General features: G+C 46.1%; 1 protein-coding gene across 1 annotated transcript in view; it reads right to left on the reverse strand.

Moving 5' to 3' along the window:
* Window positions 1-7,961: 7,961 nt before the first annotated feature.
* Window positions 7,962-15,037, reverse strand: part of LOC139274620 (AF4/FMR2 family member 3-like) — a 186,736-nt gene continuing 179,660 nt past the window's right edge. Inside the window, exon 15 of the mRNA XM_070891298.1 lies at window positions 7,962-8,015. Coding sequence (XP_070747399.1) covers window positions 7,962-8,015 — 54 coding nt within the window. The remainder of the gene's footprint in view (window positions 8,016-15,037) is intronic.

A 15,037-nucleotide genomic window follows, 5' to 3' on the forward strand; every position in this document is an offset into this window, starting at 1 on the left:
GCGGCCAGTTGCAAACCCATTTGTATTTACTTCATTGTAAAGCACTTTGAGACATCCGGTGGTCATGAAAGGAGCTATATAAATCAAAGTCTTTCTTTCTTGAATTAATTAAATAAATAAAACAAGATTTATATAGGCATGGCAATGCAGGTGATGCGCCGCAACTGCAGCATGTATGAGTTTGTGAAGAGCATCGAAATTCCCGGACACCCATGTTCGCACTAGGTATCTGCATCTCGAGGAACTTCAGCTCAGAGTTGTTGAGCTGGAATCTGAGGTGCAAACATTGCGGGACATCAGGGAGGGGGAGAGTTACCTGGACAGTTTGATCCAGGAGGCAGTCACATCCCTTAGGTTAGCTAATGGTACAGGTCTGGTGAATGGTCCACAGAATTTCGCGGGAGGCGATAACAGCCCTGCGCCCCAGGCGAGAAGTTGTTTGCGGCCCCGGTGCGCTAACAGGAGGTGCAAATGAAGCAAATTTCTCTCCCAGAGAGTTTAATGGTAACAGTGCATCAGCAAATAAGGTGAAAGTAGGGAATAATGGCAAAAAGTTAAAATTAAAGGCTCTTTATCTGAATGCATGAAGCATCCATAACAAGATAGATGAATTAATGGCAAAAATATAAATGGATTTTGTTATATATGTAAACTTGTATTTACTCTGTACTGCCACCAGAGGGCTCATCCCCTGGAGTCCCAAGGGATCGCGGGAGGCACTCTGGAGACCTGCAATAAAAGACCAAAGTCAAACTTTACTTTGAGCTCACAGTGTTCAGTCTGACTCTTTCTCCATACATAACAGATTTGATTTAATAGCCAGTACAGAGACATGGTTGCAAGATGACCAAGGTTGGGAACTAAATATTCCAGGGTACTTGACTTTTCGAAAAGACAGGCAGAATGGAAAAGGAAGGGAGGGGGGCTGATAATAAAGGATGATATAAGGACAATAGTGAGGAAGGATATTAGCTTGGAGGAGCAGGAAGTTGAATCATTAAGGGTGGAGATAAGAAGTAACAAGGGGAAGAAAACATTGGTGGGAGTAGTTTATAGGCTCCTAAATGGGAGCTATACCTTTGGGCAGAGTATTAATCAAGAAATAATAAGAGCTTGTAACAAAGGTAATGCAATAATTGTGGGGGACTTTAATCTTCATATAAACTGGGCAAATCAAATTGCCAAAGGTAGTTTGGAGGACGAGTTCATGGAATGCATTCGAGACAGTTTCTTGGAACAATACATTGTGGAACCAACCAGGGAACAGGCTATGTGTAATGAGACAGGGTAAATTAGTAATCTCATAGTTAAGGAAACTCTGGGGAAGAGTGATTATAATGTAATTGAATTTCATATTGGGATTGAGACTGAAATACTTAAATCCAAAACTAGATTCAAAAGCCTAGCAATTTGTGTCATTTGCACCTCCTATTAACACCCTTGGGGGGTGCTAACTGGGTGCAAATTACTTTATATCCGGGCATGGCACGACTCACAACTCCTGTTAACTTCTGCGGGAGTTTAGCGGTGGCGGTAACCCATAGCACCCCGCTTCGTTGGCGCTGACAACATCATCACCGTGTGCAGTGCGCCGTTAGTGCCCCAGACCCTAAATTGGGTATTGCCCCCTGAAGCTGCGCTGGGTGATGCCAGCGACAGCTTCAGGGGATGTGAACCGGGCTGCCAGCCGCAAGTTAAAGGGGGGTGGGGGGGTGTGGGCCTTTGAAAAAAAAATAATGCAATTTTGTCCTGCGCTTTGAACACTGATCGCAGCGCAGACCCTATCAACCCGGCATTCTGCCTGAGTGCCGGGCTGTTGGCATGCCACTAGTAGTCCACAGAGGCCCCTTTCATTACTGCAGTTTGCAGCTTCGGCCCTTCCCTTTAATTAAGCGAAAAGCCCCTTCCTACGCGGCAACGCTATGCGGCCCAGTGCGTCGTGCTGTGTTCCCCTCCCGACGCACTCACCTCACTACCGCCCCAGAAAGGAAGTGAATTTTGCGTTATTTTGTGCTCCACTTTCTTTCGGGGGCAGTAACCCCAATTTCTTGCAAGAGGCGAGACTGCTGCGCCTGGTGCAATGTCTCGTGCCTCGCGAGCGTTACCACCCCCAAGCGGCGCGCAACGGAATTGTTCCCCTTAAACTTAAAGAAAGGCAATTACATGGGTATGAGGGGCATATAATGGCTTAAATGAAGGGACCAAGTGTAACGTATCGAAGTTTGTTGACAATACAAAGCTAGGTGGGAAAGTAAGCTGTAAGAAGGACACAAAGAGCTGGCGATGTGCCAAAAGTTGGGATGGGCGATGTGTGGGCGATCAGCTCGCCGATCAGTTCGGCGAAGTGAGCCGAAACTTGGGGGCTTATTTTTCCGGCAATCTTTCTGGCCTAGTTTCCACTTTTTGCTCAAAATGGGTGGTAGAGGTTCATTTTGGGCGATATATAAGCCTAACATGGGCGATGTGAAGTGGAAAGTCTAGCCCTGAGAGTTAGCATGCAGGGCATGCAGGTACAGCAAGCAAATAGGAAGGAAAATGGCCTTTATTGCAAGGGGGTTGGAGTAAAAGAGTAAGGAAGTCTTGCTACAATTGTACAGGACTTTGGTGAGATTGCGCCTGGAATCCTGTCCACAGTTTTGTTCTCCTTATCTGAGGAAGGATATACTTCCGTTAGAGGCGACACAATGAAGGCTCACTAGATTGATTCCTGGGACGAGAGGGTGGTCCAATGAGGAGAGATTGAGGAGATTGGGTCAATATTCTCTGGAGTTTAGAAGAATGAGAGGTGACCTCATTGAAACATTAAGATTCTGAAGGGGATTGACAGGGTAGATGCTGAGAGGTTGTATCCCCTGGCTGGAGAGCCTAGAACTAGGGGGCACAGTCTCAGGATATGGAGTCAGCTATTTAAGACAGAGATGAGGATGAATCTCTTCATTCAGAGGCTTGTGAATCTTTGGAATTCTCTACCCCAAAGGGCTGTGGATGCTGAATTGTTGAGTATATTCAAGGCTGAGAGAGAGAGATTTTTGGACTCTAGAGGAATCAAGGGATATGGAGCTCTGGCGGGAAAGTGGAGTTGAGGTCGAAGAAGATATTTACTAGAATAGTACCAGACATGAGGGAGTTATGTGGAGAGACTGGAGAAGCTGGGGTTGTTCTTCTTAGCGCATCCTTCCTAAAGTATGAATGGCAGAGCAGGCTCAAGGGGAAGTATGGCTTACTCCTGCTCCTAATTCTTATGTTCTTAGGTAAGCACAGGTCCTTGTGAGAGTCAACTTACCCTTTGAGATTTTTTTAGAAACTCATGATTTGGCTTTCTTTATTCAATTAATTTAGTACTATAGAAATACTGAAAGGGATTCCCATCCTCCCAATTTGGTTAGCTGTAACTTGGACTGCAGCAGTATCATAGAATCATAGAATGATACAGCATGGAAGGAGACCATTTGGCCATCACGCCTGTGCTGGCTCCTTGAAAGAGCTATCCAATTAGTCCTACTTCCCGGATATGTCCCCATACCCTTTATTTTTTTTCCCTGCAAGTATTTATTAAATTCCCTTTTGCAAGTTATAATTGAATCTGCTTCCAGCATAATTTCAGGCAGTGCATTCCAGATCAAAACAACTCGCTGCATTAAAAAAAATTCTCATGTTACCTCTCGTTCTTTTGCCTATCATTGTAGATTTATATCCCCTTTACTAGCCCTTCTGCCACTGGAAAGAGGTGCTCCTTATTTACTCTATCAAAACTGTTCATGGCTTTGAACACCTCTATCAAATCTCCCCTTAACCTTCTCTGCTCTAAGAAGAACAACCTCAGCTTCTCCAGTCTCTCCACATAACTCCCTCATGTCTGGTACCATTGTAGTAAATATCTTCTGCACCTTCTCTAAGGCCTTTACATCCTTCCTCATGTGTAGTACCCAAAATTGGACACAATACTCTAGCTGAGATCTAACCAGTGTTTTCTAAAGGTTTAGCATAACTTCCTTGTTTTTGTACTTTATGGCTGCGAAATTGCGTAGCGATCCATTTGGGGGCGGTAACATCGGCGAGGCCGGACTTCTGGTGCCAAGCAGAAATTAGGGTTACCGCCCCGAGAGGAAGTGGAGTGCAAAAAATTGTGCTCCATTTCCTCTCTGGGGCGCTAATGGGGTAGGAGTGATGTAAACGGGGCACTGGGCCGCGTAGCACTGAGACATAGGAGGAGCCCACCACTTCATTAAAGGGGTGGGCCAAGCTCTAGATACTGTGGGGCCCTACCGGCACCACCAGGGAGCGGGGTGTCGTGCCATCAGCCCAGCACTCAAGCAGAGTGCTGGGCTGCCAGATTGCGGCACAGACATCACATTCAAGGAGGCAACGGGCCGCGACAAGCTAGTCGGACGATTTTTTATTCATGTGCATGCTACCTCCCCTTTAAATAGCGCCCCACAAGTGTCTGGCTGCCATGTACACGCCCCCGAAGCTGTCGCTGGCATCACCCGACGCAGCTTTTGGGGGGGGGGGGGGGAGGGGGGGAGTAATACCGGATTTTTTCTCCAGGGTGAAAACGGGTTGCTGCTTACGATGATGATGTCATCTTCAACGGTGTAGTGGAGTGGGGCGCTACTGGTTACCGCCGCCGCTAAACCCCCGCGGAACTTAGTGGGCATTGTTAGTGGCACTGTGCCCCATCAGCACTCACCGGGGGCGCTAATACAAGGCGCAAACAACCCTAATTTTTCCCTCTATGCCTCTATTAATAACAGCAAGGATCCCATATGCTTTTTTAACGGCCTAGTCAACTGCTACCTTCAAAGATTTGTGCACCTACACCCCTTTAAAATTTAGTTTATATTGCCTCTCTTCATTCTTCCTACCAAAATGTATCACTTCACACTTTTCTGCATTAAATTTCATCTGCCAAGGGTCAGCTGATTTCACCAGTCTGATCCATGTCCTCATGAAGTCTCCTCATTGTTTACTACATTTTTGAGTTTTGTGTCATCTGAAAACTTTGTAATTATGCTCTTTATACCCAATTCCAGGTAATAGGTTTCAAAAAGAGCAATGGTCTGAATATCAACCCTAGGGAAATACCACTGTATACTTCCCTCCAGTCAGAAAAGCAACAGTTCATCATTACTCTCTGCTTTCTGTTCATTAGCCAATTTTATATCCATGCTGTCACTGTACCTTTAATCCCAATGGGCTTTAATTTTGCTTACAAGGCTATTATATAGTACTTTGTTAAAAGCCTTTTGAAAGTCCATGATCACAACATCAACTAAACTACCTTCATCAACCCTTTCCATTTCTTCATCAAAGAACTCAATCAAGTTAGTCAAACATTTAACAAATCTGTATTGACTGTCATTAATCCAAGTGCCGCTTAATTTTGTCATGGATTATTATCTCTAAAATCTCCCACCATGAACATTAGGCAGACTTGCCTGTATTTGCTGGGTTTACCCTCCCAATTTTTGAAGAGGGGTGTAACATTTGCAAACCTCCAGTCTTCTGGCACAACCCCAATATTTAAGAAGGATTGGAAGTTTGTGGCCAGAGCCTCCGCAATTTTTACCCTTCCTTCCCTCAATAACCTAGGATGCATCCCACCCGGATCGGCTAACTTTTCATACTTTGAATACTGCCAACCTTTTAAGTACCTCCTCTTTATCTATTTTTATCCTATCCAAAATTGCTACAACCTCCTCCTTTACTGCTACATTGGCAGCATCCTCTTCTCTCGTGAAGACAGATGCAAAGTACTCATTTAGTACCTCAGTCATGCCCTCTGCCTTTTTGGTCCCTAATCAGCCCCACCCTTTCACAACCATTTTACTAGTTATATGTTTAGAAAAGACTTTTGGGTTCCCTTTTATGTTAGACGCTAATGTGTTATCAACCTTACCAGTAATTAGCAAACCCCAGGAAAGTATGTCTTAACAAAATTAAGGCTTTAACAAAAAGGCAAAAGTGTAGAGAGAAGAAAGTGCCTGACTTCTAATTTCTCAAACAGATAAATGCTCATTGTCAAAAATCTAGGTGTCAATATTGAAGCCAACAACAGCAAGCTAGCTTTAAGACATGTGCCCATTTTTAATGGGTAAACCCTATGCTGGAGACAGGGCTTCAGTGAAACGGGCTGCATATGCCTGCAACAAGGCCTCTTTATTTCGCTCAAAATTGCCCATTTAAAAATTAGGCACCAAACGAGTTAGGTGATGTGGTGAGGTGCTGAATTTTTCAAACTGTGCCCTGCCACCAGTGATGATGCACTGTGCTGCTGGCAGTACCTCAGAACTGCTGGGGTTTAAAGTTATCAACAAGGGAATAGATTACTATTTAGTACTATAAATACTTACTCAAACTGAAGCATTGAAAGGGAATTAGGTAGATTCCTGACTCAGTAGGGATTAGAGAGATATGAATATGGTGCACAAAATAAAAAATGGGAAATGATTGGATACTGAAACCAGTCCTGGACAATATAGTATGCTGGATGGGCTGAATGGCTTTTTTCATTACTAGAATAAGCTTACATGCAACTGGCAGGATATCAAAACAGTGGAGAAGGTTCTGAGCTGGGCAATATAGATCATTTCAGGTTTTATATCATTGAGCTACAAGGAGAGTCTAAGGAAATTAAATGTATTTGTACTGTACTTGTGGGAAGTAGGGAGGTATTTTGTGTGACATGCACAATGTTAGTCTTTACCCATTCATGCCAATTTTCTCCTCCCTCCTGAAGACATTGAGTCCTCGCTGGAATATAGGTCCAGGTACTGCAGCACCTTCTGGTCATGCTCTTGCTATTGAGGGAGTGCAGCGAAGGTTCACCAGACTGATTCCAGGGATGGCTGGACTGACATATGAGGAGAGACTGGATCAACTGGGCCTTTATACACTGGAGTTTAGAAGGATGAGAGGGGATCTCATAGAAACGTATAAGATTCTGACGGGACGGGACAGGTTAGATGCGGGAAGAATGTTCCCGATGTTGGGGAAGTCCAGAACCAGGGGACATAGTCTTAGAATAAGGGATAGGCCATTTAGGAGTGAGATGAGGAGGAACTTCTTCACTCCGAGAGTTGTTAACCTGTGGAATTCCCTACCGCAGAGAGTTGTTGATGCCAGTTCATTGGATATATTCAAGAGGGAGTTAGATATAGCCCTTACGGCTAAAGGGATCAAGGGGTATGGAGAGAAAGCAGGAAAGGGGTACTGAGGTGAATGATCAGCCGTGGTCATATTGAATGGTGGTGTAGGCTCAAAGGGCCGAATGATCTACTCCTGCACCTATTTTCTATGTTTCTATGTTTCTTGCACCAGCGCCATCCTAGCTGAGATTAGCTAACTCAGCTTGCACTGGGAATGAAACCTGAGAACTCCTAGTTCTTAGGGCTCATGGCATAAATTCCCTGAGGCAAGTTTAGGAAACTCATTTTAGCTGAGAGGTGGATGTTAGCGACAAGTAGCAAGGAGACGTGTTAAACTCACAATTGCTTGAATGGGAAACCAATGCTGTAATTAGCAGGCTGCGAGAATAATCACAATCATTCTTTGGAAGCATATTTTCTGTTAGACTTAAAAATATTGAAAACATTTGTAAAAAGACCATTTTAATTAAAATAGTTTAATTTATAGTTTTAAGATAAAGCACATAAAGGCACTACAAGCCATTTTCAGGGGTATTGTCTGAAGAAATACATGTTAGTTCTAGTACAGTTGTTGAGGTATTTGGCAGAACATTCAACTTGTGGGGACGAGGGAGGGGAGGCGTGGTCGTAAAATGAACAACAGTGGCCTCCCATTATACACCCTGTTCGATTTTTCTTTCCAAATGTGATATACAACAAGAGCCGATCTGATATTACCCGCTTCATGCCACTGCTGAAGTTGAATGTTCAGGCCATTGTTTTAGTTTTACTTTTATGAAGTTTAATTTTAGGTCAAAAGAAAGAAAAACATACTTACATCCCACTGGCACCCCACGTGTTTGAAGTTTGAGCTGTTTCACCAGAGTCCTGTTGTATTAAAATAAATCTATTTCAGACAGAAATTTCCATTTTTTTTGCATATTTGAATAGCCGTTTTTGCATTTTTTTTAAATCAAATTTAATCAGAACAACAATATAGCTTGTCAAAAACAAGAGGAAATTAGGTGTAACTGGGCACTAATGGAGGATCTAGATAGGCTGAACGGCCTTCCTCACAGAATGTTAGGGCACAGAAATAGGCCATTCAGCTCGCCAGATCGGCTCAGATGATTAAACTGCAAGTGAGAAAAATGCAGTAGACAAAAGCTCCAGTGGAAGGGTAGTTGGTGCTTAGTTTCCAATGGAACCTTTGGTCCCAATCACCAACGACAACATGAGCCAGTTAATGTAAACATCATAGCAAAGGCCATGCGGAACAGAGTATACTGCTCCATTGTTGAATTAACTCTAGTTGGCAGATAGGCAAATACCTACTTAGTTGATTTAATTTCTTCCAAGGGAAAACTGCAACATTTTTCTTTGGAAAATTCACGAACAAGGTCTTGCCAGGCTTTCATAACAGCAGATTAAAAATAAAGTTACCAATGTCACTCCCCTTTTTTGGATTGAAATACAGATAATACAGAAAAAGAAAATAAATGGCAGTTTCAGCACATAGCCTGGTTTTCCAATAATTTTAACATTCACTTTTGTGATCATTACTGTTAAAAGCAATAGCAGAGAATAGTTGCCTATATTCCTTCTTATATTTAATTTTATATTCCTTGTATCAGGTATGTGTTGGTTGTTCCTGTTGTATATCTGTAAAGCATGCACTCCCATGTTCCGCCACCAGGGAGCTCATCCCCTGAAGTCCCAAGGGATCCCAGCATCCCTTGGGAGCACTGTATATAAGCCGGCCCCTAAGGCCTGTTCCTCACTCTGGAGTGTCTTATTAAAGACTGAGGTCACTGTTACTTTAACCTCCCTGTGCGCAGCCTCATCTGTGTTAGGAACACAATAACTGGCGACGAGAATACGAATCCAATGCAAAGATGCAGCAAACTGTGGGCATCCTAGAGAAGTTCTCGGAGGGTGAGGACTGGGAAGCCTATGTCGAACGGCTAGACCAGTACTTTGTAGCCAACGAGCTGGACGGAGAAGGAAGCGCTGCAAAAAGGAGAGCGATCCTCCTTACAGTCTGCAGGGCACCAGCCTACAGTCTCATGAAGAATCTTCTGGCTCCTGTGAAACCCACAGATAAATCATATGAGGAGCTGTGTACACTGGTTCGGGAGCATCTTAACCCGAGGGAGAGCGTGCTGATGGCGAGGTATCGGTTCTACATGTGCCAGCGGTCTGAAGGTCAGGAAATGGCGAGCTACGTCGCCGAGCTAAGGCGACTTGCAGGACAATGTGAGTTTGATGGCTACCTGGAGCAAATGCTCAGCGACTTTTTTGAACTGGGCATTGGCCACGAGACCAGCCTACGCAAACGTTTGACTGTAGAGACACCGACCCTCAGTAAAGCCATTGCGATAGCACAGGCGTTTATGTCCACCGGTGATAACACAAGTGCTAGCAATGTTCATAAATTAACTGGAACCGTGTTTGCAAGCAGAAATGTACAGGGCAGAAACCACGAGTCTGCAACTGTCAGCAGGCCTCAGGTGACCTAGATGACTCAGAATCCGCAACAAAGGATGAATGCAAGGCAATTCACACCTTGTTGGTATTGTGGAGGCTTCCATTCAGCCTATTCATGCCGTTTCAAAGGGTATGTTTGCAAAAGCTGTGGAACAATGGAGCACCTCCAACGAGCTTGCAAATGAGCTGCAAGCTCTGCAAAACCTGCTAACCACCACGTGGCAGAGGAAGATCGGTCCATGGTGGATCAAAGCAATTTCGAGCATCAGAGAGAGGAGGCAGATGCTGAAGTACATGGGGTGCACACATTTTCGACGAAATGTCCACCTATAATGCTAAACGTAAAATTGAATAGCTTACCCGTAGCCATGGAACTGGACACTCGCACTAGCCAATCCATCATGAGTAAAAAGATGTTTGAGAGACTGTGGTGCAACAAGGCATTCAGACCAGCCCTGAGCCCCATCCACACGAAACTGAGAATGTATACCAAAGAGCTTATCACTGTCCTGGGCAGCGCCATGGTCAAGGTCACCTATGAGGGCACGGTGCACGAGCTGCCACTCTGGATTATCCTGGGCAATGGCCCCACACTGCTTGGAAGGAGCTGGCTGGGCAAAATCTGCTGGAACTGGGATGACATCCGAGCTCTATCACATGTCGATGAGGCCTCATGTACCCAGGTTCTGAACAAATTTCCTTCCCTTTTTGAGCCAGGCATTGGAAACTTTACCGGGGCGAAGGTGCGGATCCACTTGTTTCCAGAGGCACGACCCATTCACCACAAGGCGCGAGCGGTACCTCACATGATGAGGGAGAGAGTGGAAATCGAGCTGGACAGGCTGCAACGCGAGGGCATTATCTCCCCAGTGGAATTCAGCGAGTGGGCCAGCCCAATTGTTCCAGTACTCAAAAGTGATGGCACGGTCAGGATTTGCGGCGATTATAAAGTATCTATTAATCGTTTCTCGCTACAGGACCAATACCCGCTACCTAAGGCAGACGACCCATTTGCGACGCTAGTAGGAGGCAAGACGTTCACCAAGCTCGACCTGACTTCGGCCTACATGATGCATGAAGCACAAAGGAACATATTCGTCATTGGAATCGGCCACGAAGGCCTCCTGCACAAGTTGCTCTCTGCCGACATCACGGTCACCCTGCAGAAAGCAATTCAAGTGAGCCAGTCCTACATGGTTTCGGCCAGCGACTCCAGGCGAATAGTGACCCAGGACTCTAAACTGGCAAGTGCAATGCACCGCATGGATACTTCGAAAGGCAGGAATGCTGCCCCGAGTCCAGCAACCCTGAGTCCGCCACATGGGGCAAACCGGATTGCCCCGTGCTGGTGCTGTGGAGGAATCCACAGGGCCCACCAGTGCTGCTACAATGACTATGCATGCAAAGGATGCAAAGAGAAAGGGCACCTTCAAAGAATGTGCAGAAAAAGCTGTACTCACCGCGTCTCTTATGAGTTGGCTGATTGCCGGGGCTCCGACACAAATGAAGGTGAAGTTGCTCAAACCCCAGTAGAAGAGTATGGAGTTTATACCTGCTCCACCCAAAGTTCTCCATGGACGATGGAAGTAGACATCGACGGGGTCCCAGTTTCCATGGAGATCGACACAGGAGCGAGCCAGTCTGTGATGAGCCAAACGACCTTTGAGAAACTTTGGATAAATCCCGCCACTCGACCAAAACTGTCTTCGGTCCAAGCGCAGCTGCTCACCTACAACAAAGGTAAAATCCAACTCGTTGACAGCATGGACGTCCAGATCTCCCAGGGCAGCGTGTTGAACAAATTCCCCCTGTGGATCGTTGCCAGCGATGGTCCTATGTTGCTGGGAAGGAATTGGATAAACCCGGTTCAAATCAGTCAAAGTGGCGACGGCCTCTGGGCAATGGCAATCAACATCGAACATGGATCCATCGCTGCATCCAGAGATCCCACCATCCAACTCGACTCCACAGTGATGACTCCACAACACCACGGCAAAATCTCCATGACCGAAAATCCAAATTCCGCTTTCCAGGTCGGGGCAGGACTCCAAGAAGTAAACATCGTCGAAAGAAATAGATTCCCGACGTCCAAGGCCAAACCTGTGGAAGAAAAGACCACCACAGCCTATCTGAAGGAGAACCAGAAGATGGCGGCCACACCACGAGGAGATGAACCTGCAATCAAAATGACCGCGGCCATACCACGAGGGGCAGCGTTGGAGGAGCAACACGTGGCACCGAGTGGCCAATCGGATTGGAAGGCCCCCTTAAAGGAGACCGGTATCCAAATAAAATTAAAGCGACAGTTTCAACTAAATGAGGACAAGGATTTTAAAGCTAAAGGTGCAATAAGAGGGTGAAAGTATGAAAATCTATGCAATGTAACCATAAATTGTGATGTTGGTGTAACTAATGTGACTAATGAGATGAATGCTTGTATGAGTAAGGTTAAGAACAAGCTTGTTATATTTGATAATTATGACAGAGAGTTTGAAATGCCTAATATAACCATGTCTGGCGAGACCATGACATCTAAAAGTGATGCAAGTGCTGTAATGTTTAATGCAGGCTCGACTATGTGCGATCAGAGCCAAGGTGTCATGTATACTGGTAGGTCACTGTTAAAGGACATTGGGTCCCACAGGGACCATGCTGATGCTAGAGGAATCTCCCTGTGGGAGACCCCCCCAGGTCCAGCAGGCTACCTGACCATGTAGCCTGGATCTTTGGAACAAATGTGATGCCCCAGGAAGGACTCACACACACCCAGTGGGAGCAGACCCACTACAGGGATGGTGGTCAATGGGCAGCACAGCCACCACCAATGGCAACCTGCACCAGACCAGCCCTACAACCCCTGGCCACCAGGGCCAACACCAGGAGTGAGAGGCCAATACCCTCCAGCTTCCCTGGGATGACCTGACCCTCATCCCAATTGGTGGACAAGGAGCCCACCCAGTCCTGTGGTCCTGCTCACCACCACACAACTATCCACATCAGAGTATGCACCCTACCTACTGCTGCTGTGGCCACCCCTCTGAGGGATCCACAACAGTGACACCCACATGGTCTGCGTGTGAGGGAGGGGAAGCATATGAGGCCACCCTCAAGCCCAGGGGTCACACCTGGCAACCACACAACCCTCACCACAACCTCCCATAGCCCACCACCTTCCCAGGTCATGACAATAAGGATATTAAAAATGCTTAGGAGGGAGTGTTGTTATATATGCATGATTGCTTGTTCTGTGAAGTCTGTAACACTGTTATGTAACACTGAATGTATCCTTACAATGTACATACCTTACCTGTACACCAGAGGGTGCTGCTGCTGGAGACCTTTGGGTTATCTGCACACTGCAGGTAACCCAGTATAAAAGGGAGCTCACAGCTTGGTGTCCTCACTCAAGGAGCTGCAAGTAAAGGACTACAGTCTACACAGTTTAAGTATCATACCCTGCCTCGTGGAGTCATTGCTAAAGGTGCCCACATACACAACAAATTTATTCGCCCCCTCCTGTCCAAAGCCAAAAAGGTAGCGCGCGCGATGTGTGTGTGTGTGTGTGGGAATGTGTGTGGGAGGCATGAGCAAAGGGGGTAAAGGCTACAATGTTTCTTTGTGCAGAGAAAACAAGCAGCCAAACAGGCAACCCTGAGTGCAACCGGAGGGGGCCCACAAGATGTGGTCGAATTGACCAGTTGGAGGAGCGTGCGTTGGCATTGGTGGGACATCACCGCATTCTAACCACGAATGTTTCTGCAGATCCGGTGCTACTGCAGGGTAAAGCTACACTCATCTCTGGTGTCAGTGAAGGTCATGGCATGAAAGTACTTGCAATGTTAAGGCACTCGCGGTTGAACGCAGACTTTGTCGCCCATTATTGGTGTGGACATGTAGAGATGGGGCTCCTTGCTGGCATAATGTGAGATGGAACAGCTCACATCTCACTTCACCACCACCTGGAGGATCCGGAAGCACCTGACAAGAGCCCCCTGCCTGTTGTGTATGCAATAACTCGATAGACTGAATACTGTAAACTCCGAACAGGTACAAACCTGGCTCTATTTTATTAGGGCCCAAAGTGATTACATTACAAGATGGCTGGCCTTTTATACCTGGGCCGCACACACGTGCGCACAGCCCAATGATCTCCGACAGTGGTGCCACCTGGTGGCTAGTAAAGCCAAGCATACATACATGATAATTTCACCCTTTAAGATATTAGTAATGGTCTTTTTACAAATTGAGATGGTCCGGGGCTTTCCCCTCCCGAGTTGAATGTCTCAGTTCAACTCCAGCTTTGGGTGAGCGTTCTGAGTCTGTTATATCTGGGGGCTGGGTAGCCGATATGATGGGAGTGATAATGACCATGTCAGGGATTGAAAGTCCAGATTCATTGACCATGTCAGTGATTGAAAGTCCAGATTCATTGATGACAGTGGAGTCCTCTGATGACTGAGTGTAAGTTGGTTGGTCATTGATCGTGTCTTCCTCAGACTGTTCCAGTTCATCCGTGTGCCGCAGCTTTATCTGATCAATATGTTTCCTGCATGTCTGCCCATTGAGCTTAATGATAAACACTCTGTTACCCTCCTTGGCCGTAACAGTACTGGCAATTCCATTTGGAACCTTGACCATAATTCAGTACATACACAGGATCAGTGATAGAAATGTCGCGTGACACAGTAGCGCGATCATGATACCCTTGCTGACTTTGACGTCTGTATTCGATACGATTATTCAAGTCAGGGTGGACAAGAGAGAGCCTGGTCTCAAGTCTTCTCCATCAATAGTTCAGCAGGGGAGACCTCGGTAAGCGGACGGGGTCTTGTCCTGTAACTAAGCAATATGCGTGACAAGCAAGTATGCAGTGAACCTCGAGTTACACGTTTCATACTCTGCTTGATGGTTTGGACTGTACGCTCTGCTTGTCCATTGTGTTATGTCTGTAATGCACTTATGAATGACTCCACGAGGCAATGTGTTGTACTCAAACTGCAGTGACCTTGGTCCTTTATTCAGAGTGAGGCACAAGCATGGTGAGCAGCCTTTTATACTGGGCCTTGCACACCTATGCAGGTGACCCTCAGGTCTCCCAGTGCAGTGCTCTCTGGTGGACAGTGGACAGCCTCTGCCACAGGGGCACGAAATCCCGGTCTCCACCAGTTGCACCCTCTAGTGGTGCCAGCATAGTATATACACAGTGTAAACCTTATTGATAGTACATCAGGTAACATGTCTCCATCTTATGCAACTATACAGTGATGACACAGAGAGTATATCTATAGTCTGTATATATAACACATTGGATGCATGTTTGAATGGTGCTGACCCCACATGTTTGATACCATTGAATTTCATGAACTCTTGAAACTCCATACTGGTGAAGCAAAATCCGTTGTCGCTTACAACGATGTCAGGCA

This window comes from Pristiophorus japonicus, chromosome 10 (assembly GCF_044704955.1).
Source record: "Pristiophorus japonicus isolate sPriJap1 chromosome 10, sPriJap1.hap1, whole genome shotgun sequence".
NCBI lineage: Eukaryota > Metazoa > Chordata > Chondrichthyes > Pristiophoridae > Pristiophorus > Pristiophorus japonicus.